The 24,629-nt window shown below is 40.4% G+C and overlaps 2 protein-coding genes across 6 annotated transcripts in view; one reads left to right on the forward strand and one right to left on the reverse strand.

Moving 5' to 3' along the window:
* Positions 1-14,185, forward strand: part of LOC119743237 (calsyntenin-1-like) — a 77,372-nt gene extending 63,187 nt beyond the window's left edge. For both annotated transcript variants that reach the window (XM_038219641.1, XM_038219642.1), the window contains exons 12-16: positions 314-484; positions 1,445-1,590; positions 2,071-2,230; positions 7,710-7,876; positions 9,922-14,185. In XM_038219641.1, coding sequence (XP_038075569.1) covers positions 314-484; positions 1,445-1,590; positions 2,071-2,230; positions 7,710-7,876; positions 9,922-10,113 — 836 coding nt within the window. In that variant the 3' untranslated portion in view covers positions 10,114-14,185. The remainder of the gene's footprint in view (positions 1-313; positions 485-1,444; positions 1,591-2,070; positions 2,231-7,709; positions 7,877-9,921) is intronic.
* A 1,140-nt stretch (positions 14,186-15,325) lies between these two features.
* LOC119743174 (2-phosphoxylose phosphatase 1-like) lies at positions 15,326-22,450 on the reverse strand. Of its 4 annotated transcripts, none has more exons than XM_038219550.1 (5): positions 22,380-22,450; positions 19,779-19,914; positions 18,633-18,782; positions 17,577-17,876; positions 15,326-17,085 (listed from the first exon to the last, which is right to left on the reverse strand). In XM_038219550.1, the coding sequence occupies exons 2-5, from the start codon at positions 19,879-19,881 to the stop codon at positions 15,845-15,847; spliced, it is 1,794 nt and encodes a 597-aa protein (XP_038075478.1). In that variant the 5' UTR covers positions 19,882-19,914; positions 22,380-22,450; the 3' UTR covers positions 15,326-15,844. The 4 variants fall into 4 exon arrangements, with proteins under 4 accessions (XP_038075478.1, XP_038075480.1, XP_038075479.1 ...); XM_038219552.1 differs by lacking the exon at positions 22,380-22,450 and adding an exon at positions 22,135-22,372; XM_038219551.1 differs by lacking the exon at positions 22,380-22,450 and adding an exon at positions 20,803-20,888.
* Positions 22,451-24,629: the final 2,179 nt, after the last annotated feature.

Consider the following 24,629-nt stretch of genomic DNA (forward strand, 5'->3'; position numbering starts at 1 on the left):
AGATAATAAAATGGCGCATTTTCTTATGATACTGCTACATTTGAACCGTTCTACTGAAATGCTTGCAGTCAAACCACTCATAGAATAGAATAGAATTTTATTGTCATTTGTATATAAAAAACATACATTGAAATTCATTATGGCGTTGCGCCATGGTTGAATTCAAATCGTAACATTTATCATTGAAAACGTATACAGGGTCTTGTGAAATTCAGCATGATGATGTCATAACAAGAGTTGTCACTTGTCTACCCTTCTTAATGGCTTGCTGTGCCATTTAACCATCCCTCTAATTTGTCTTCGTTATCTCCAGAGATTGGCAAGAAGCCAGACGTGCCCCTGACCGTCTCTCACCGCCTGGACTCCTGCAACATCACCACAGGGACCTATCTCACTAGCGATGAGTCCTTCACCGTCCCTGCCGAGCTGCTGGCCTCGTACCACCTCCTCAAGTTTGACTCCTCGGAAGGAATGTCCATCAAAGGTAAAAATTACGTTCTCTTTTCATATTGCTTGATATTTTATTAGTGGGTGTAAACCATAGAGCTGTATTAAATAACTAGAGCGCTGACTAATGTACAAAGTGATGCCTGCTGGGCACATCCATGTTTGTGCACAAACCTATGGAAAACTGGAAATTTTGTACGTTTTTTGTACAGCTATTTGCATATCTGCGTTTTGTATTCTATACAGGTGCATCACCCAAGCCGATATGCCCAAAACCGCAACGCACAAGCAGCAAATGAGCGTTTCATTTTGCTCTACGCAAACAGCAAAACCCGTGGGCGTATCCGCTGCAGATGCTTTTCACCGTGACGTTTTTTGAACCGTCATGATGCGCTGAAGTTGTTTGCGTACGTTCTACTTGCGCGTTGCATTTAGAGTACGCTTTTAAACTTCAATCCATCTAATTTGATTGTGTTCTACAAACACGCACATGAATTCAAAATGTCTGCGCCCAAAGCGGCTTCAAAGCGTCTCAGCATGCAAGAATGAGGAGTTAGCACTCTAGTAATTTAATCTAGCTCTATGGTGTAAACCTACTGCTTAACTATCTCACTCTTTTAACTACTGAGGTTGCTGTTGCTTGTTGACTGGTTTCGGTCCAATACATAATTAGAATGTAAATTTGTGTGTGTTAAATCACAAATATGGGAATGTTTTGAAAGTTATTTTTGTCAGACTTTGAAAATTAACTTTTTGGCTAAATTATTTGTTTAGGAGTTGATACCGTTGCGCACTATGTTGAGGTCCTCCGCCAAGTGATACATTCTTCCCGTCGAAGTCAAAAATTTGTAAATGATTTCTTCTCCTATTTTGCTGATTTTTGCAGGAGTTGATACCATTGAGCACTATGTCGAGGTCCTTCGCCAAGTGATATGTTCTTCCCGTCGAAGTAAAAAATTGAAAATTATTTGTCCTCCTTTTTTGCTGATTTTTGTAGGAGTTGATACCATTGAGCACTATGTGGAAGTCCTTCGCCAAGTGGTGTACTCTTCCTCCGACACTACTGAGAAGCTGTCCCACACTTTGACCGTGACATGCACCGAGCTGAACGGACGGTTCCAAAGCAACGAGTACAAGATCACGGTAAGATGAGTTGTCTCTCGAAAAAGTCGTTGTCTCACTTCTTGAATAATTTCAGGCTGTGACTTTGGAGCGTGCATGTGTGGCAAGATACCGTATGGACGATAGCATTGTGCATGCTATTGTACAAAGCAACTGCCCCGTAACGGATTATCTGAACAATAGCTAGCACAATGCTTTCGCCATTGACGGGGGCCTCCGTGATAGCATTGATAGCGTGGCCGGATTGATCTGTAAGAAGAACTAAAAGATATTTGAAGCAAGAACCGATAGTCAATTTAAAACAGAATTTGCAATGTACACCGTTTTGATGACGTTGGCATTTAACACTGCAATGCAATTTTAGCCACAGTATTGTGGCAGCCATATTTTGAATAATTTTGTGCAGTAAATATACAGATGGCCACAAGCGTATTCAATTTACTTGCATTGGTCTAAAACCAGTCATTTTTTTGAAGTACTTCTCTTTGTTTCCGTTATTAGGTGAATGTCCTGCGTAAGTCCATCAAGCAAGCCATCCGACCCAACCATGACAAGGCCGCCCCCCACGCCAACATCCTCTTCAAGCCCGGCAAGAACACCCTGGAGGAGGAGATGAAGGAGAAGATGCCACTGACCAAGCTGGGACAGATCACCGCATCCAGTAAGTACAAAACCCCTGACACCCTCACCCACCCCCTCCCCCCCCAAAAAAAAAACTTCTTTGGGTAACTTCACCACAGCCAGTAACTTCAGAATCAGTACCCCCATTTTCACTGTACCCCTTTCCTGGGTCAGATCACAGCATCTGGTCAGTCCAGACCCCTTAGCGCCCCCTACAACCCCACCACCCCCATTTCTTCTCTCCCTCCCCCCCCCCCCCCCCCCCCCCCCCCCTCGACCTCCTCCTCCTCCCCCACCCCCACACCTTCCCTGTGTTATAACCAGCATCTGGTCAATCCAGATCCCTCAACAATTCGGGCAATTAACAATGCAGAGCGCCACCAATAGTTTGCCACAGAGAGTTCATTTTTCCCAGTGCATTGTGGGAGATGGTCGACAAATTTGCAGCGCAGGACATTTTAAATTGTTCGTTTTTTCCGGTCAGTAGTTTTCGTAAGCATATGTTTCGAGTATATGTTTGCCCTTTTCTTTTCTTTGTATCAATATGGTGGTTTTTGGTAAGGCAGCAGAACGCTATGCCCCAATCTATAACAAATTAGCTCAAGTGTCTACTGACACTCATTAAAATGGGCCATAGTTTGTCGACCGTAAACTTGAAAAGTTGACTCTCCATGGCAAACTCTTGGTGGCGCACTGCATTGTTAATCGCCCGAATGAGGCCACTTTACAAACCTGCTTTGCAGCTCTACGGTTTCCCTCAACTGGATCAGATAAATTTCGACCCCATTCTTACTCGCTCCCCGTTGTATTGAAAATCCCTAAAATAGACAATAGAATAAAACAGTTGTAACATTTCTGCTGTCAATGGCAATGTTTATACAGTCGAACACCTTTATAACAAGTCTTTGGGACTTTACAAATGTCTTTGTTATAACAGGTACCTTGTATTATAAGTAATGAACAACAAAGAAAATCACGGACTTGGGACCTGACATTTTCCTTGTTATAAGCAGGATGTTGTATTAACAGTGCTCTCCGGACGATGACTAGAGCAGGCTAGTCGAAACATTGAGACCAAAGACAAGTTCTGTTAGAACTTAATTCACGACTGTTCTTATCAGAACAAAAACTACTTAGCGAAAGTTGATAATAAGCAGGACAAGTTCTTTTCAGAACTAAGTATCTTCTAAGCAGTAGTTATTACCACATGGTGTTACCGCAAACCAAAATGAAACAGTGCTCTCCTTAATATCAGGATTCAACTGTATTCTCAATTGTAGTCTGGGTCAACATCGTGTACCTTTTGGGTTTTTTAAAGTCTTTTTTCTTAATTGCTGATGCAAAATGTGTTTACCACGAAAAAAAACCTTTGCTTGAAAGATTCCTTGCCAGATTGCTTATTTGAAAACATAGTGTTGACTGATTGCAAGATTTCAGTGATCACACATAGCATTGCTTTCCTTTGTCCGGCTCTCTGGCTGTCAACAGAGGGCCCACTTTATGTGACCACAAACCACCCTCTCTATCCAACCACCTGCCAGTTGACTCTGATAACACTGTACATCAACAATTAAAGTAGCCAATAAACCAATGTATCCAGTGTTGATGTGGCTTGTGTCCATTGTTAACAGGTCTTTTGTTACTTTGTTGATACTAGAAGAGTTGCAGACTTGTTATCAGTGATAATCTTTTGTTATCTCTAAGTGCTGAAGATTGCCCAGTTTTTACAGCTCCAGTCAAACAATGCTAATTCTTTAATCCCTTTGGTTGCTTACTTGAGTAAACATCCATTAGCACAGTCAACTACATGTTCAAATAAGAAAACAGCTGGCCATGTATAACACCAACTACCTGTGCAAACCTTTATGCAAATTCACAAAGGTCAGAGGCTTGAGCCAATCAGCTGGCACAGCAGGATCCTGCTTAGCTGTGATTGGCCGCTGGTGGTTTAGTCATCAGTCATGGTTGGCCAATCATGCCTGGCTGTATTAGCCATAAAGTGGCCATTGGGCTGGTTATTAGATGTCCTCGCATTCTGGGAAGCATTGCAAATTTTTCTTGAAAGTGAGGAATTTTTAATTATGGTGAAAGCTCCTTTGGAACATACATGTATGAGATGAGAATGCTATGCGAGAATCAAGGAAATAGTTGCTGAATTTGTCGGAGGTTATGTGATTAACGAAGCCGTGTTCTTAATGGGTAAGATGGAATGTATTCACGATTTAATATTCATTTTTTTAAAAATTCTTTAAGAATATCCACCTCTTATATTATCTGATACACAAAACCATGGCGGTAGGACATGACATTTAACCATGGAGCTATAAAAAGGTGTTTTATAGCTCCATGATTTAACTATCTTGTGTTCATTGGCGATATCATGGAGGAAGAAAAACGGATATTATTAATACTTAAAAGTTATATTTGCCAGGCGGTCCAGCATCGTTCAGTTTTGCACTTCAGAAGTTTTTGTTGAATGATATATATCAAACCTGTCACCAACAAATTATGACTTTGCAATTTTTTGTAGTTTTTAATATTTTTTCTAAGGGACCATGAAGTGAATGTTTCCTAGGAACTTATTTTCTGCAACTTTCTACTCCTTAAATGTATTCAAAAGATTTGATATCCCTTTTGGGTTAATTTTTATTGAAAAGTGCACTTCTTTAAACATTTCAAAGTTTCCATGCTTTTTCTGGACAACTGAGGGTGCTGTTGCTGTGATGTCATTTCAGGAAGACACTGTTCAGTTTAGTTAGGGGTTTTCAGTACAAATTGCGAACCCGAAATTGTGCTCATTGAAAACATTTGTGAGAAACATTTGCTCATTGGCTTACGCCACGTCCTGACAACAATGAGTAGCCAAAGAAAGGAAAATTTACGGATGACAGCGAATTATCCAAATTTCTGGCAAATTTTGGTGCTGAAATAGCTGTAACATTGAGGTTTCTGCCTGAAATGACATCACACTTTTGCTCATGAATATGGAAATCTTCATTAGCATAAAAACCAAAAAAGGTACCAAAATTCAAAACATAACTTGAAAATAGGGTTGAATGAGACACAAAGGTGCATATTCAAGGTTGCATTAAAAAAAGTTGGGCCCTTTAGTGATTATTCCAGTAAATGCTATGCATAGAATTCATGTCTACAAGGAATAATATCCATTCATTTTGTTTGTAACCTAACCGGTACTCTGCATTTCATTGTTTGTCATTCCTCGTAAAATTTTCAATTGAATTTGTCATCAGCAGTTCACATCAGCTATTATGTTTCCCTGGTTCTTATGACCTTGATCGTCTTTCTGCAGTTTATAATTTGCACGTACATGCACAGTGCCTTTCCATCCAATTTGCCCTTACGTGCGTGGGTGATACACTGCCAAATTGCAATAACGCCAACCCCCTATTAGCTACAAGGCTCTGCATTTCTAATAAAGGTCTGCCGGGCATAAATTATTATTAATCTGGCCATAAACTTGACCAGAATCGGCCCAGAGATCATATTTGCTATACAGAATACTCAACAAGGGGGCTATAAAAATAAGCTTGCTTTCAAAATATATCTTGCATAATTAGCTATAAGGGATCTGTATACTGGTTTTATTGGTAAAATAAAAAGTACAGGGAAAGTGTATTGCAAATGGTTTTGATGGGGAAAATGCTTGCGGAGATGTGCATTTTAATGTTAGGTTTTACCATATCCATGGACAGCTAGCCTCCATTGTTTTACCTTATCTGACACAGCTTTTGGACGAAATTAGTGCAGTCTTCATGTGTTTAGATTTAATAGTGGTATGCTCAGTACTTGGGCAAGAGTTTGTGAGAAACTATCACAGTTTTGCTTGGATGGGACTGGAACCTACAACCTCCAGTTTGCTGGAGCAGATGTCTCAACCGTGCAATTAAGCAAGCTTGCATGGGTCAGATTGCCGGATTGAAGCTAAGATAGAAATAGTCACCAACAGTTGACTGCAAATGTTAATATTATGTCAGCTGGACTTGGCCAAAATGTTTGTTGCAGGGCAATTTTGTAAAATCAAACGTACGTCCATCCAACCACATGATGTACAGTCGAATCTCGTTATAAGAAACATAAAGCCTTAGTCCCGACTGTGCATTTATGTGCACAATGAATGGGACTGATGTTCCTCTTATACAAAATTCTGATATAACAAACAATTTGGCTAGGTCAGAACGAGTTTGTATTAACGAGACTCGACTGTACATGTACAAGGTTGTTTAAAGGTGATGGTACTTTTAATTTAGTCTGGTCTACTCGGTAGATGTCACATATTAGTGATGTATCACATTCACTTTTCCAACGGCAGCTCATGTACATCGGAATTTAAGGAATTGCCCACAAGTTATTAATAGGAGCACTAGCCTCATTCAACAGGCACCGAGAGTTGACTACAAGTATTAATATTATGTCAGCCGGACTTGGCCAAAGTGTTTGTTTATTATTATTATTTATTCAGCCAAAGAAAAGGAATACAAATATACAGTATAACCAAGAGAAAACAAAAGAGTAAAAAACTCATCACCAAGGTGGGCTAGGGGGCAACAAAAGCAAAAGAATGACTGTAGTCGGTAGACCTGTTCCCCCAAGCAATTCCGTAAAATCAAGCGTATGTCTGACCACATGATGTACATGCATGTATACAAGGTTGTTTGCAGGTGATGGTACTTTCGTTTGGTGTACTCAGTAGAAGTCACATATTAGTGATGTGTCACATTCAATCAACCAACAGCTCATTAAAGTGTCTGACATGTACATCCAAATTTAAAGGGAATGTACAACATTTGCTTTTGCTGTAATTTTCAGAAATAAACTATTTGGGGGTTAGTATAATAGAGCAAATATTGTTACACTGACATGTTTGAAGTTTTGTGTTCGAAAATGCTGGAAAACCAAGAAAAACAAAAATGTTCAAGTAGTCTGGTTCCCTGACTCCACTAAAGATGAAATGGATCAAAAATGCCTGAAAATTGTAAGGTAAGGGAACCAATCTAGCTGGCCTGCACCCGTTCATGAACATGGAACCAATAGCAAACAATATTTGGACTGAAAAAAAAACCTGGTAAATTTGGATCAGTAGTTGAAAAACAGTTAGGCTTTTCCAACGGTGGTCGGCCGACCACTGTTGGAAATGTATACAAAAGTACCATTTTTTTTGAAAATGACTTCACATTAGGTGCCCTAATTTTACAGGATGTTTTAGACTGTCATTTACCAACATCCTAGTAAGGTACTTCATAACAACTTAGTAGTTTTATTTTTCGATGTTTGCAATTGTTGTATTTTCCCTTTAAGGAATTTCCACATGTAGGCCCTGTATCAGAAGATATTAAAAGGAGCATTAGTCTCATTCATTATGCAAATTAATGCTCCGTCAGGACCGAGGCTTTTACGTTCACTGCATCCCGAATTTGTATTGACAGCATTTGTATTAACGAGAGTCAACTGTCATTATTTTTTATATTAAACCCGCTTGTTCTTTCCTTGTTTCTCTTCAGGTACAGCCATGACTATTGTTATCGTCATCTGCGTTGGTTTCTTGGTCTTCATGATTGTGCTGGGCGTGTTCCGGATCTACGCCGCCCACCGCGACAGCGCCTACGATCAGCAGGACTTTGATTGGGACGACTCAGCCCTCAATATCACCGTCAACCCAATGGAAGGGGTAAGAGGCAACCTAACAGAAACTTGGGGAAATTGCACTCAAAAATAATTAACAGGAAACCCCAATTTTGTGGGGTCTGCTATGCAGACAAAATATTTCAAGGTGACTGGGCAGTCCGTTTTCAAATAATAGTATTCGATGATTAGAAACTGCATTTGACTGAATATTCGAATATTTGAAACTCGCCGATCAAGATTTACACACGCCAGCTGCAGCTGCCTTCCTGGCTGGTCAAACATTGCATAGACAAAGCGCGCCGGTTAAAATTTGCGTGCAGCGATGGATACTATCCGCTCCGTTCACAAGTACCCCCTCACCGGCAAAGGAAGTACAGTTGGGGGTGACCGACCGACGCCATCTTGCCTGACTGCAATTCATTTGCCGCGAAGCGCGGCCACTGTGTGTTCATAGTACAAATCCCCTGGTGTACGTGCGTCACACACAAGGAACGGTGCGTGTCAACCAGCGAAATGTCCCGGTCCCGCCCATGGGGCGTTGTTGCTAGGTAAAAGGGCGCCCTCTTTGTCGGTGCACAGAGCTCATGGGCCGCTAGTTGTAACGTTAGGGAACCAGTCTAGCTGGCTTGTACCCGTTCATAGATGTGTAATCGATTACAAACAAAATGCCGACTAACTAAATGTGGTAAAGTGGGGGCAAAAGTATTTTAAAAAGCCAGTTTTTTTCAACACTGGTAGGCCGACCAGCATTGGAAATTGCTACAAAAATACAAATTTTCTTGAAAATGACAGCACACCAAATGCCATGATTTTAAAAATACAGGTGCTTTAAACTGTCATTCACGAACAGTCCAGGAAGGTATTTCATGATAATTTGGTAGATTTGTTTTTTGATGTTTGCAAATGTTGTATATTCCCTTTAAGGATAATCTATTGGAATAAATTATGTTCGCTTACAAAAAAAAACACATTTAAGGGTTTTTGGTGATTAAAAAAAAAAAAATTGTGGGGAGTGAGTAGCTATAAGAAGGCTATACCTCCTTACTGAAAAAGAAAGAAAAATATTCTCCTACACGAACTAAAAAACAGTGACAATAGCATTTCATTATTCTTCGAAGTAAAGAAATTAATGAACATGAATATGAATGATATTTTTGTCGTTAAAAGGTTTTTGTGTAACTAAAGGCTATCCTGAAAATTGATACCGTAGAGCAACCTGCTTCATAAATTGTTGATCAGATATTAGCATAGCATTGTTCAGTAGTGCGCAAAATGTTGATTAGTGAGTCATTTACATGTACATGTACAGGGAGATTATTCAGTCGTTCAGAATGGACACTAAAAACAATTTAAAATAAAATATTGATAGAGGAAAAAAAATTAATTTCATTAAAAACTGTCAATTTGGGTTCTATTTTTCTTCATACCTTATGGAAAAAATTGAAAGTCAAGGATGAATTGGAAATTTGTAAGGGTCCATATAAATATGGATTGATGGTCTAAAATTTCAAGTAAATTCCAAAACTTATTTCCCGGTGCATTTCCAGGACCATGAAGTTCTGTGTCCAGAATCAAATTAAGCAGATTTATAACTTCAAAGCATTTTGGGGTCAGAATGCTTACTTCCTGTTTGAATTTTTTTTTGCCGGTTTTAGCCTGATTCCCAAGCAAAAAGGGTCTGTACTTTTTAAACCAAAGTGAACAATTTGTAATCTTTTTCCCCGATTTCATGATTTCTAAACAATCACTTTTGATATCTGGAATTCCTGAGGTTTTACAGTAGCGGTGTTTTTCCATATAAAAGTTTGTATAAAACAAATGAAATGAGTATTTTTAAGGGGTGACTTTAGGCAAATAAAAACGTATACCACAGATGGTCTAACATTTTTGATGGTCTATGTTGCTCTGGGGCCCTTTGTGAACCCCAAATCCTCTGCCGATGATTTCGTGGATTTTTCAATTTTCCCAAATCTCACCCCTTCATGATACTGTGCTTGAGAATGTGAATATACAGACTGTATTTATTTAAATTAGTTTGGCGTAGTGCCAGTGTTTTTAATAAATATTGTTATTCGTTTGATTCAACAGCCCACTGAGACCCACATTGGTATGGAAAGCGATTCCAGCGACGATGATGACGACAGTTGCCAAGACGACCTGGACGACAGCTCCGAGGACGACGACGAAGATGACGACGAAGAAGAAGACGGATCCGGAGAAATCGACGTCGAGATTAAAGGCACCCAGCTAGAGTGGGACGATTCCACACTCAAGTTCTAAAAAAAAAAAAAAACCAATCCGAAAAATTTAATTTAAGGCAAAGATGCATCCATCGATGCATCTTTAAATTTTGCTTTTATTGGACGAGGATATTTAACATCGTAGCGGGTAAACTCAACGTCGGTTGAGCGTAAATTATACAACATTCTAGTGTACATTTTTAATAAGAAGACTATTTCGTGGAATAAAAATTGTTACGATAAGTTTAGCGAGTCTAGTTTTGCCTTTGGTGGGCGACAAGGGATGTTGTATAAATTTTCATTCAATTTATTCCGTTGTGGGTTTTGTGTGCATGTCAGTTCGGTAGGTTCGGAGGACTTTTTTTTTCTATTAAAAAAGTTTGTCCGGGAATAAGCCACCTATAATTGAAAAATCTGCTGCAAATTTTAAAAAAATATTTAAAAAAATCATGGACATGTAATAATTGTATGATAGAAATCTTCAAAGGTCAAAGGTCAATTACAATGTGCTGCTAGGAACACATAATTGCTTAGCACAAAAATAAGGTTACCAGCTGAAATGGCCATGAGATGTATACTGCTTTCGGCTGGTTCTCGACTATTTCTTCGCTGAGCAAGTTAGTTGTGTGCTAAGCATAAAATTGTCTTCTCAGCAGCACAATGCAATACTTTATTATAACGCCATGCCACTTCAGGGTGCTTTTATTATTTGACTTTTAGGATGTACAAAAAAAAGGACTAAAGTTGGACAGAAAAGTGCTAATCGCGATGTATTCAAAATGCTTTTTACCGCATTTTATTATTTTAGGTCTGTCCTGTTTTAATTTTTGAAATGTTATTTTTCTTTCATGATTTGTTTTGCTCTGATTTGGACATTTTTGCCATTTTTAGTTGCGATTGCGAACCATATTTACAGATTAGTAGAAACCAAGGATTTTATTTTTCTGCTATGTACATTTTTATTTTACTAAAAAAAAAGGGGGGGGGAAGTTGCGGGTGAAAGTCATTGTGTGCATCCCCAGTTTAACTTGAAGAAAATGGATCTGAAATTAAGTATAAATCGTAAAATTTTCCAACAGATTCAAGAAATCTCAATAATCGCAGTTAAATTTTCAAACAATGTTCTTTTCTGGTCAACTTTTAGGTATGCATTTTTTCAATCAAGTGGTGCTTTCAGATGATCCGAAGAAAAAAAAAATAATGATGCATGTAAGACAAAATTGTTGACAGCAATATAGAAGCTTAAATTTTCTTGACCCAAAAGGCAACCGTCATATAAACGAGTGGCTTTAACCAATTCCTTTATGTGTGGTTTAATTGTGTTAAAAGTAAATTTCATCATAAAAAAAAATCATCTTTGTAAAATTAATTTCGGTTTTACAGAGACTTTGAGGGAACCAAAATACACAGCTTTAAGAACTTGGAACTCAGCAGCCCTGGCAAAATTTGTTGAATTTGAAAGTTTTTTTCAATTCATGTTTGAGGTTCAAGGGGGATTTTTTTGGGTTCACTTTTCCAAACATTTCTAAATATTAAAGGAATAAGCTTTGATGTATAAAAAGGAATAATATTAAACATATATAGAAGCGTTTGTATCTCACCATGTTTAGTTTTTAGATTTTTAGTCACATTTGCACTCCATACCTGATAGACGCACACTTTGTTCACTAGCTCAAGTTTTGTGTTGACGTAAAGCAGAAATTTGTCGGAAAAGTTTTGTGTAAAGATGTTATAACCACGATGTAACAATTTTGCCACCAATTTATCAGTGAATCTGTTACATAGTGCATGCAGTTTTAGAAAAAGAAAAAATCACCAGATAAAAATAAGTTTTTAAGATTGTTGAAATATTTTAATGAAAAAGAAATATGTGTTGATGGGTTTAACTGTATATTTGTATAAAAATAATACTAATCCCGATTCATTTAGCGTCCCAAGTGATATGTGGAAATAATGTAACAGAATTTGCACTTAACAAGAATGAGTAATTTTCTATCAATTACTTTAGTAGTGGAGACCTCATTAACGTGCACTTTTTTTTAGATTGTGTTAAGTCATCGACAGTCTTTTAATTCGTAGCATCAGTTCTGCATGCACTAGATTTAATTTGTGTCCAGTTACTATTTAAAAAAAATAAAAGCTTGTGCAATCTTTGCATTTTTTTTTCTCTTGAATACGTTCCTGTAAGAGTTTAGACAACACAGTGATCGATAGCGGACAATATCCAGTGTTGTTGAAAATTGTAAAAAAAAAAAATTCCTGTAGATGGTATGTCAATTAAGAAGAAAGATGTTTAAAAATTAGCTGTGCGTACAAATACATGGTTTTATAGATAAAAAAATAAGCTTTATTGGTCATTCGCCACGGTAGATAACTTTACAAAAAAAATTGCCAGTTTTCCCCCTGCAGGTTTTTGTAAAAAATATGAGTTCAGATTTGAGGAGGGGTTCATTTCTCAAAGTAACACCGATATTTGTAAAATTACACTAATACTATAAAATGGAGGAGAAACGAAACATTTAGCTTGTACAGTCACTGTTTGTTTTAGAGAAGAGTGTACCGTGTCCTAAATTGCTGGATATATTTTTGTCTTCTGATATAAACTTGGTTTGCCATTAATTATAATAACGTCTGGACACAATTGGAACACTCCTAATAACTGTACAGTGTCAGCGCTCTGTGGATTGATGTATTATAGCTGTATTCAGGTTACCAGACTTGTAGAAGCACTCATCGCTGAGGCACATTAGTCAGATGCCTGCAATAAAATTGGTGGCCAGTCTTGTCATATAAGAAAACAATCAGTGGTGGAACGGCACCAGTCTAAAACTGGTTTCCAATGCCAACAGATGCCAAAACAGTATTTCTGAAAATGTTTTTAGTTGTCTTGAGATTATATGAGTTTTGCAAACAAAACCTCGGTCTAAACACTAACCATAGCTGACACATCTTGAATTGAGTTCATCCAAAAATATGAATAAATTGCAAGACTGGCTTCAAATTTTTATTCAAATCATTGCACATCATGACTTCTATCTGTACATGGCTTTTTGTGGCGTTGACTTTATGTGTTGTAAAATTTGTCGTAATCATTAATTCCAATCAGTATTGATATCTCGTGATTGTGTATTTTTTAATATTAAAAGACCCTAATTTTTTTTTTCTTGCAAGCTTGCATATACCCTGCCACAAATCATAAAGGCAAAGCTGAATAATCATAAAACAGAAACCTTAGAAATACATACAGCAATGGCAAAATGTATAAAGCGGAGGCCATAATGTAGTTTTGAGATCTGCAAAATTGATCTTTTTAAATCCATTTTTTTTTTCAGCATTCCCCGTTTTCTCATTTTGTTCGGATTCACTCTCACATTTTTGAGTATTTTTAAATTCGCACAAGCCGTGCTTCTTTAGTTTGCATACTCGACTGGTATTGGATAGTTTTGTGCCCCATTGCTACCTTTGACCCCTATTTGCATATTCATGATGTAATTCAGAGAGGAAGGCAGATGATTGGTTCAGACTAATTTAAGCTTATTTATATTCAATGCTTTCTGGTAGTAATGGGGTTTCAAGTTATCAAATAATAAATTATGAAAATCCTGCCTTTTTATTTGCTCAATTTTTTGGACAATTTTTAAGTCACAGCCACCAAAAAAAAAAAAATTATAATAAAAGAAAAAAAGGTCAAACATATGACTTGGGTGAAATGATGCAATTGATTTAATTCATACTTGAACAAATCTTTAGTCTATAACCATATTTAACTGTCGGTCAATATTAATAGCACTTCTGTGGAAAGGCCGAAATATTAAACAAATTTATAAATTAGCACCATATTTGGATTAAGATTAATATGTTGAGAAATGCTAAACCAAACCTTAACAACCCGTTGTCTAGTTTGGTGTAGTATTTTTCATAAGTAATTATGCTCTGCATGTGTAGCTTATACATTAACAAAAGCATTATTACGGAAATATTCTTTCTTTATGTCTTGTTTTTAAAGTCGCATTCCTTTTCCGTGAAGTAATGACGCATCATGCATTCAACCCATGCTCAATTAAAACTCCCTCACGCCATGTGTTTGACTATTAAAACTTTCCCAAACCGGAGGCATTTGTTGTTGTGCCACTTTGTTCAATGAGTTGCTCAATTTGTTTGTTTTTGTTTATTCATATGATTAAAATAACTCACAGTGCACTATAAGTGCATATATGTAAAGGCTATGGGTTTTTCACCCATTCTAATGGGATTGACACGGTTAGTGATATCAGTGCATCAGATTGTCATGGGCCTTTTCACTCTGATGTAAGTTAAGTTAACTGTGTACAAGAGTATAATTAATATGCTCCATCAAGATGAGATACTCATGTTAAGAAGTTTTTGAGAAATTAAAAGGATATCTGCTTGCACAACTTTTTGGGGGACACCCTCTATCCGCTCCGTTCCCAAGTGCCCCCTCAACGGCAAAGAAAGTACAGTTGGGGGTGACCGACCAATGCCATCTTGCCCGACTGCAATTTTGCTGCGACGCGCGGCCGTACCACTGCGTGTACATAGTACAAATCCCCTGGTGTACAAATGTACGTGCATCACACACAAAGTACAAGGAACGTTGCGCATCAACTAGCTAAATGTCCCGCCCATGGAACGTCGTTGCTAGGTAAAACGGCGCCCCCTTTTGTTGGCGCACGAAGCCCATAATACCCTAACTCCAACTGGCTCCCAATGTACAATACATGTACATTCTTTTAATCACTACACCGAAAGATCCCAAGATTTCTTTTTAAGTGGTTTTCCACTTACTTCGTGTCGGATGACGTGTAAGTTACACAGTCAGGCTGTTTCTATACATAGGCATGGCTGACGGGTTCAAATGACAAGCGTGCCACGAGTGCCCTCCGGATGAAGTTTAAACATGCTAATCCCCCGTTTGTTTTGTACGTACACGCACACAAAGTCTAAGAAAGTCTGTGCAGGCGGACTGTGTGTTGTACTTGAACTAGGCCGCTGTGCTCAGCCTGTTGTGGTACAATTTAAGCTCCGTGGGCACACCCCGGAGTGTTGAAAAATATGAGGTTTCGGCAAGAAATATCGTACAAATACTGTTGAAATGACTTTTGCGAATCAATAGTTGTAGCGTTTGGCTGTATATCAAAAGTTGGCTGCTATATCTTGCCTTTTTCGAAAAATCGAAATTTTCGGCAAAAATTATCCCGCCGCCAACTGGCAGTAAATGACACAGGAAAGAATGCAGCTCCTTTTGTACTCAAATGACACCCTGATGATTGCATACAAAAATTACTGAGTTGTGAACTCGTTCAGTTAAAAAGCAAAATTTGAAATCGGTCCCTAATAACTGACCATTGCTCAGGCTGAATCTGATTTAAAACAGGAGCATCAAGATTCTAAATCTTTCATTCCCTACAATAATCCTATGGCAAGCTAACTGGTATTAAATAAAATAAACAGCATTTCTTGTATACATTAACATAAACTCTCTAAAAATATCACATAACAATAAACATTCAAAATACTGACTCCATATATTGTTAAGGCTGCTTAATTATTTGCAAATTTCAATTTGCAAAAAAAAATACAAAAATTAAATTTTATAAGTATATTGCCGCTTGGGTTTGATTGTGAATTTTGGACAAGTATAAAGCATAAATTTCTCTCTGAATCAAGAAAAAAGGGCAGCATTTGGCTCTGTTAAGGTGACAGTTCGTAGAAGCAATATTTACTACTAATAATGCACGTTAAAGAATACTTTAGAATGTCAACTGGCAAGCTTTTTCAAAACTGTCTGCGTGAAAGAAGCCCATGTTATCCTTGTTGACAAACTTCAAGAAGAAGCGTAATGGGCACAGTCCATCCGCATTCAGGTTTTTCCGGCAAAAGCGCACCAAACTCGTTTTGTCCTGGCCATTGTAAAGCACACGGAAAAAGAACTCGCCCGCTTTGGACCACATTTCAAAGATGACATTGGACGCGTAAGGAGGCCAGTGGTACTCTCCCAGCCCTAGAGCATCCAGGAGAGGTGTCATGGTGACATCGTGGCCCGAGTAAAAGGCAAACTTGGGGTAGTTGGAGGCACCGTGGCTAATCTTTTTCATCCGTAAGGCAATCTCGGTCAGGAGTGGGTGCATGCTCAGGCGGGCCAGCTTCTGGTGGGGTCCATGCTCGTTGCTCCGCAACTCCCGCCCAACGCGGTCCGTGTAGGCTACAATTTTGGCCAAGTGTTTCTGAGCGACGCAGCCGTAGGGGCTGCAGGGTAAGGGCTTCTTGTGGCAGATAAGAGCTGAGTACATCTCCTGCTGGCCTGTGATTCCTGGAAGGCTCTTGGTCTTGGGCTCCTTCATGAGAAGCACTGCCACTGACCTCAGGAGCTGCTGGACCTCTGTCGTGTTCTTCTGCACTGCCGAGTAGAGCTGCTGCTTGCTCTTCTCCAGACGCGAGTAAGCCGGGCAGGAACAGTTCCAGTTCGAGGGACAGAAGAGGAAGTTGTCGGCGGCTTTCAGCCACTCGCCGTGCCGGAGCTCAAGCCGAGGCAGGAAGCCAAACATGAAGGCAAAGGCACTCTGCTGCGTCCTGGAGTTGATGGTGCTCTTGAAGCGGGTCATGTTGGGATTGCGGAAGTAGGCCCGGTGCGGGACTAACTTGCTGGTGTAGGCCTGACGCAAACGTTCCCCTAGCTTCATGTGCTGCAGCCAGCCCGTAGGGGTTAGCTGGGCCATGCCGCAGCGACGAGCTGCTCCACCGATGGGAAGCTTGCGTAGGAACCAAGGCATCAGGGGCCAGCCCCCTAACGCCTCCTCCTGGGCCATGATGGAAGCCAGAAACCGCGAGAGGAGCGTGGAGGATGGCAGCTTCTCTCGGGCCGTCTCCAAGTTGCAGTTGAAGTCCGTATCCACGGTGATATCCGGGATGTTGAACTGGGTCATAGGTGTGCGGTCACCGTGACGAGCAATTACATGCACATGATGGAGTTCATAGTCCTCATTGACTTGTCCTGAAAATCAATCAAAGATGCTAATGAGTGCTAGTGAAATCACTACCAACAGGTTGCACAGCAAATGAGTTCCCATTTTTTTGGATCACATCCAATAAGGTCTGGTAAACATGACTTTTTAGCCAAGAGCCTTGCGCAAACATAAAAATCGGACAACAGGTTGACGCGCAGTGAAAATTTTCCGTGAGAACTGAATTTTCCCATATACGTCGTGTACACAAAGCAGAATTACCATTCGTACATATGTATTATTAATTAGCCATAATTCCAAAATCCTTTGACCTATAGTCATGAAATTTTGTGGGTATGTTCATGATGAGTTGCTCTATGCAGGTACCGAGTTTCAAAATATTTCGTCACTCGATGGCCGAGATCTTAGGGGCAGAATCCCCCCCCCCCCCCCCCCCCCCGGCTGAGAGATGGTCAAAATAACCTGGCCCTTTTAGGGTTAAGTTAACAGGCACATGGGTCAGCCTTAAAGTGGCCTGTACCTTCCTCCCCATTGACAGGCTCCCATGGTGGGTTGCAATACTCCTTCATCCTCCCCTGAAATTCCTCCATCTCCACGGGAGAGAGCTCCGGGACCTCGCTTATCTCCTCCCGAAATTTCTTCGCCTTGGCCCTCTTCTTCTTAAGTTTCTCAACCTTTTTGTTGACGCTGTTTTTCTTCTTCGATGGCTTCTGCTCGTCCTGAGGAGGAACGATCAGTTCCTTCACCGATGCCTCCCTGGTCTTGGAGGCTACTTTGCGGTAGTTGCCTCTTTTCGTCTCAACTGGACCCACATCTTGTTCTAGTTGGCGGAAAAGACGAAAAAAAAAAAATTTATATGGAAAAATCATTAGAATTATGAGAAAATTTTAACTTATATGTTATTAAGGCACAAAAGTAGTTGTGTTGGCCCAAAAGGGACATCACCGTCATGAATTGATTTTACAGGAACAGAAAATCAAATCATGAATAAAGTTACTGAATCGAAAACAGATTCACAGATTGCCAAAAATCAAAAGTAGGATTAACCCTGACCTTTCCAAGGATTTTGCAGGATTGAGGCTACACTTGTGTGGCAAAAAAAATGTGTGGCTAATTTTGGAGGATGCACTGTGTCCAGGCCATAGGCAGACCATTGCGTTGTTTATGCTCAGCCGTGAATAAATGTAGGCCTAGATTAGGCTTGAAATCCTCCCACACTGCTCCATGATGTCACTGGCTCTGCCTCAACATATTGACAGTGATTGCCTGAGGATTTGGCAGGATTGAAGCAGTGGTCACCCCTCCAAGAACCACATTCAAGAAATAACGGATGATTTTGGAGGATTGAGGCTGTATGCAATTTTTACAGGAGGCAGTTGGAGGATTTTGCAGGATTGAGGCTGCATCGTGGCACAAATGCCTAGGGAGTTAGGGTTAATAACTTTGCAAAAAATGAATGCCTTCATCCAAAACTAAATTGGCTAAGAATTCAGACGCAACCTTATTATGGGTTATCCTAGTAAGTTATGGTCATTACTGATTACAGTATCTATTTTTTGATTTAGCCAGTACAAACCAAAGCTCTGCTGTTGCTGTTCCAGTACGATGCGCTGCTGTTCCTTTCTATACTGTCCCTCCCCCACGGGATACATCAGATTGACTTGTACTTCCTGTACGGATGATGTGGACAGTTCTTTACTGAGCACCTCTTCTTGCCGCAGCATCCCTAAAATACCAGGAAAATGACCGACACCCCAAATGTAGTTTTAAGAGAACTGTATATTACCGAGTAGTGTCCATGAGCAAGGGTGAAAACAATTTTTCTCACCAAAAAAAACAGTCGAATCAGGCATGTTTTCAGAAAAATTAGGGTAGTATTGTAAATCATGTCTAATGTCTTGCTGAGAAGATAATTGGTCTTCCAAATGCTTTTTAGTTGGTTTCATTAGGTTGAAACCAAATCAAATTATCATAAGATGGAATTTTGCGTCGGGTGTGATATAAATCACTAGGTATAATAATAAATTTGTTAGGTTGTTTTGTTCAAAAGATACAGCAATCACAATACGGGACTTGAACAAACACTTGGGCCACTTGTTTTATTTATCAAGTTTACAGATCGAAGCCGGTCAATACGTCACATGTTACCCTTGATCAAAGGAAATAAATCCTTTGTGTGCTTCTCTAACTGCCGTTTCTCACTTTCAAGGAAAGTGGCCCAAGACGATTTTCAACCCTTGAGTTCGACGAAGCATAGTGTTTGTTCCAATGCATTGATTTGAATGAAATGAAGTCTGTATGGTAGATTGGTTATCTGACTTTAAGAGGTAATTTGAATATAATCCGAAACTCACATTGGATTTCGACTGTTAGGTTTTTTGTGGGACAACCTGTATACAGTTTGCTTGGATGGGACATCGAACCTAAAACTTTGGGGTTACAATCATTGCGGTTGCGAGGTTCAGAGTGCAATACAGCAGAGTGAACTGTAAATGGCTTTTAATGGATTTTGTGTCAAAGTAATGATCATTTTAATACTGGGTTTGCATGGAGGTAACAATATGATACAGATTTACGGTAGCACCATGTGGTCGGGCAGAGCATACTCTCCGAAACGTTGAGTTTCCCCCCAGTTCTTTTCAGAACCTCACAAACTCTTAAAAGAGATCTGCCACACGGTGCTACCGGAAATCTTTATCTTAAAGATATCGATGACACTTACAAAGAGCACAAACGAACAGCAGCATGGCAAACAAGGCCAAGGCATGCTTCTTCCTGAAGGGGTATCTCATGCTGCTACGGCAACTACTAGCTTGTGTCGTCATCACATCATGTCAGGCAAGCTGTTGGTTAAGCTTCTGGAGAAAACAAGCACATACAAGGTATTCATTTTCAGTAAATACTTAGAGACAACAAAAGTGTCAACTAACCAGGAACTATAAGGAATTGCCAGTGTCACAGACGTGTTGAAAAAACTGGCCTGATCAGCTCTGTAAGAACGCCGGGTAGTTAGTAGGTTAACTTTCCTATACAAGCCTAGGCCATAAATAGCATGGTTCTGGTAGAATACTACTCAACGCCCCTGACAGGAGCAAATCGAGTAGGGAGGTGCAATTTCTCGGTTGTTGTTGGTTGATTGGTTACTTGTTGTAGTGCTTGTTGGCGGCTGCTTTGAACTTGTCTTTGTCTTCTATTGCTATTCATAAGATGGAATTTTGCGTCGGGGTGAGGTAAAATCAGATTAGGTTTTGCCCTTCACCAACGTGTTTTTTCCCCAACTTTCACTCGGGAGGTAACACACTGAGTATACAGTGTTTATACGTCGGTGAAGGGCAAAAACCTAATTTGATCTTCTATTGCTGTTATGGATTGTGGCACAGCACTGCAACCAATGACTGTTCTTGGCATGAAGGAATACTTCAGACAATTTTTCTTGGTTGCAAGTTGGATGTACATGTATGTGCTGTGTCTCGATCATTGGACCGGACGCAAGATCTTTTGCGCTGGTATGGCGAGGCGACCCATTAGTACTTGTTGGAATATGGTACAAAAGTGTAGCTGCAAACTACCCAAAACATCTACCAGGTCAACTAGGGGCTGCACACCTAAATTGACTACTACAAATACTTCCTCAATCTATGTACAATGCCAGAGTGGAACCTTTCCGTTCCACTCTCCACACACACAGGAAACCATTCAAGCCAGATCAAATCAAATCAGAGTTATTAACTGTGGATGTTAAGGACCTCTTAGAACCACACTCCCCCTCTCAACTAGATTCTCGCGCTACCAGCAGCACGCCTGCGTGTTTCCAGAGGGTGTTTACGCAGTATTGAAGCAGACGCAGAAGCAGAAGTCACTACAGACTAGCAGTCTGTGCACTATGTCTGACTGTGGTCTGGTATGATCTGAATTCAAGTCTTGTTGGACAATGCTGCAGTCATTGGCAGTAGTGTGTATTTATGGTGTACCAGGTTGCATTACTTTGTCATCATTTTAACTGAACACCTTAACACTGAAGCTCCTTAAAAAATATCAATATCTTTTCCTTTGGAGCAACTATAGAATGCAGGGCCACGCCGAAGCAAGGTTTTTTATTTTGCCTGGAGGCGTGGATGGAATAGGAGTAATAGATATGCAAACCTGCAAAAAAGTGCTAAGTACAGCGAAGGAATGCACTGCACTTGTCTTCAAAGCTTCTCATGAAGGATCGGAAGGGAGGGCGTGCTTGTAAATGTGTTGGGGGCACTGTCTGGAGCGGCGGAGGCGCGGAGTCTTGGAGTCGCAGAATCGCGGAGACGCGGGGCACTGGAGTGGCGGAGGCGCGGAGTCGCGGAGTCGCAGAGACGCGTACCGATAGAGGGTGCAATTCTCGGCGGAATCTTTTTGAGAACGAAGCATCCATATCCATTTTAAATGGGCGGGCCAATTAGGAAGGGGGGGGGAGGGCGACGGGGCACTGTCTGGAGTCGCGGAGGCGCGGAGTCGGGGAGTCGCAGAGTCACTTTAATTGGGCGGGCCAATTAGGAAGGGGGGGGGGAGGGCGACGGGGCACTGTCTGGAGTCGCGGAGGCGCGGAGTCGCGGAGTCGCAGAGTCACTTTAATTGGGCGGGCCAATTAGGAAGGGGGGGGAGGGCGACGGGGCACTGTCTCTCAGTGGTGGAGGCGAGGAGTCGCGGAGTCGCAGAGACGCGCACCGATAGAGGGCGCAATTTTCTGCGGCTCCACGACTCCACGATGGATTTTCAGAGGTAGGTCGACTGCGGTTCCACGCCTCCACGCAGCCGTACGGAGGCGCGGATGTAGAGTAAAGTGGCCCTGCATTCTATAGTTGTACCTTTCCTTTTTCTACAACATTCCTGTCTCCTGATGGTCTTCAACATCTCAAATTAGTTACATATTTTACGTAATAATGTATGATGTAGTCAAATGGTAGTTGAGCGAGTCAACCCAAAAACTTTAGTAAAGTCACAACAGTGCCAGCACTTTCTTTAAATTACAGGAATGGGGGCCCTATTAGTATTAAACCTCACAATCGCAACAAATACTGCAAATTACAGTAGGCCCATAACACTACCTTGTCAAGGTAGGCCAACAAAGAGGTAACACTAACACAAAACAGGGGGCCTAGGCCTAGCCCTAGCCCAGTTGAGTGTCTTGGAGTTGGACAAGTTGGACTTGGAGGGGTGCACCCAAACTTCCGATTTGTTTACGAATCAATATTAAAGAGGACAAAAACATGCACCCGGTCGCACTGCAAACAGCAGTATTCCATGTGTATTATAGTGTTAGGAGTTTTGGCAAAACACGAAAAGAAAGTACCTCACTCCGACTGCGAAAGTGCAAAGATCCCACCTGATGTGACCGCGACATCCGAAACCAATTAAATGCAATAGCGCCCTCTGTCGAATTATAATGCGCGTCTGACTCTGAATCTAGTTATCAATAAAATCCAGGCCTCATCTCAAACTACTGCATAAATTTTAATATGACAATTTATTTAAATACTGAGGCAAAAGCAGGAATTGGCATTAAGATGTGTCCATTCCCCGTTACGTTTGAATGAGACATCATACAGAAAAATTCATCGATGTTTAGTTATTGAATTATTTCTTTCCAAAAGGCATCAAATTAGGCTGCCCGATAATTCGGCTCTAAGGCCAAAAAGGGCGGCGCGGTTCAATTTTTTGGTGCGCCACTTTTAAATTTCAGAGTTGGGTTGCAGACGCCCAAAATCGGAGTTTTATTTCCGTTAATTAAGACAAAACATACAAAATTTCATTAGGAGAAACTACATTTTAAGAACACAGGACATAATCTTGATTTTAAACAAACACTCTAACAAACAGACAAATATCAACTAATCGACCGAACCAAATAAAGTACAAGTCAGTGAGTACGTGATGATGTCTTTCAAGTTTGTGAAACCTTTGGTATCGATCGATAAGGACTAATTTGCACACTACTTTGATTCAAGGGCTAAGTCGGTGTCTAGACTTTACAGTAACACTCGCCGTAGTTGCCATGGTTTAAGCTATAATAATGAATAATCCTGTCATAATCCTCTGATAATCCCAGCTAATGGTGTAACTGGTGGTGGAGGATATGGATATGCCCTTTGTCCCTTTCTCAGAAGTTAAGAGCTTTGTCAGTGACGCTCTTTAGCCTAGCCCGTATCCCCCCCCCCCTCCTTGACCCATATCGATCAGATAATCCTCCTATTCTTTTGGAAAATATTAGCACCCTAATTACGCCTCATTTTTATGTCCAAAGTTTAATGATGTGTAAGAATTAAAGCAATAACGATGACGCCACACGTCCAATTTAAGTCTGAGATGAGATAGCTAGCCCAGCCGGAAGCAGGTCATTGCAACCTCGTCCCCAGTGCTCACTTTATTTCCAACCTAGTTTCCAATAGTAAGAGAGAGCAGGTAGTGATGGGCGCGTACTGTTCAACACCCTGGAGACGAGGTTGCAGGTCATTGGTCCTTGAATAATTAGCCGCGATCAACCAGGTGACAGCGGGCGAAATTTGCAAAATAAGGTGTTCAATTTTTCCAATCGAATTAATTTTACGGTAGACTGGACCGGCACGCCCTCGGCTCAGCCGGGCGCTATCTTTCAATTTGTTTGAGCACTCTTTGGGCAGATTTTGTTAACTCGATGACCTGTGCAGATTGGATGCCAGCACATTGATAATGACAAGTGAGCTACCCACAATTCTTTGCGACATCTGCATTTCCGTCACAAAGTTTTGTGATGGGGACATAAATAAATATGGATATTTTGGAAATTGGGATGCCTGTTCAACTTTTTATGTATCTGTTTCCCGTATTCAACACTGTTATGAATTTGCTTTTCCCATTAAAGTGCAAGAAGATAAGACGCAAAATAGGCAACGACAGTGGCGCACCGGGGGGGGGGGGGACTCGGGGGGCTTGAGCCCCCCCCCCCCAAGAGGTTGTCAATTTCTTTTGTATTTCTTTTTTTATCTTTTTTTTTAGTCCCACGATTTTACCTTGGTGATATATATGGCCTATTTTCGAGAAGTATAATAGGGGTGTAAGTGGTGTCACCAACGTCAAAATAGTCCACCCCCGAAGAAAAAAAAAAATTCTGCAGCAAAAAATGTGTGGCAACATTTTTTGAAAAAACAAATTTGAGCCCCTCCCCCCAAAAAACCCTGGGTGTGCCACTGGCCAACGAGGTAACCAAGTCGCCGAAAGCGGCTATCAGGCATAGTTTTTGAGCTGCCCTAAGAAATTCTTAGATAAGAAAAAACAAACAAACACACACACACACACAAAACCGGTTTTTAAATGGCTAAATGCTAAAAAGAAAAAGTATGTTTTTTTAATGGCTAATTTTTCCTCACTGGACTTGTAATGTAATTGTATGTATTGATCTACATGTTCACCTTTTTAAACATATTTATGCTGTAATTTTTTTAAATCTTTTTAATGTGTACAGCGCCTAAGAGCATATTATGGATCCGGGGATTCCGGGCGCTATATAAGTGTTAATTATTAATTATTATTTTATTATTAATTCACCAATGATATTCTAAAGAAC

The sequence above is a fragment of the Patiria miniata genome, unplaced genomic scaffold (genome assembly GCF_015706575.1).
Source record: "Patiria miniata isolate m_02_andy unplaced genomic scaffold, ASM1570657v1 HiC_scaffold_6, whole genome shotgun sequence".
Classification (NCBI taxonomy): domain Eukaryota; kingdom Metazoa; phylum Echinodermata; class Asteroidea; order Valvatida; family Asterinidae; genus Patiria; species Patiria miniata.

Excerpts from the sequence above, each read along its gene's own strand:
- LOC119743174 (XM_038219550.1), bottom strand. The coding sequence starts at position 19,881 with ATGACGACACAAGCTAGTAGTTGCCGTAGCAGCATGAGATACCCCTTC. Across the intron at positions 17,877-18,632 it reads ACAGCAACAGCAGAGCTTTG|AACAAGATGTGGGTCCAGTT; the intron begins GTTTGTACTGGC and ends TCCGCCAACTAG. Across the intron at positions 17,086-17,576 it reads GCCTGTCAATGGGGAGGAAG|GACAAGTCAATGAGGACTAT; the intron begins GTACAGGCCACT and ends ATTGATTTTCAG.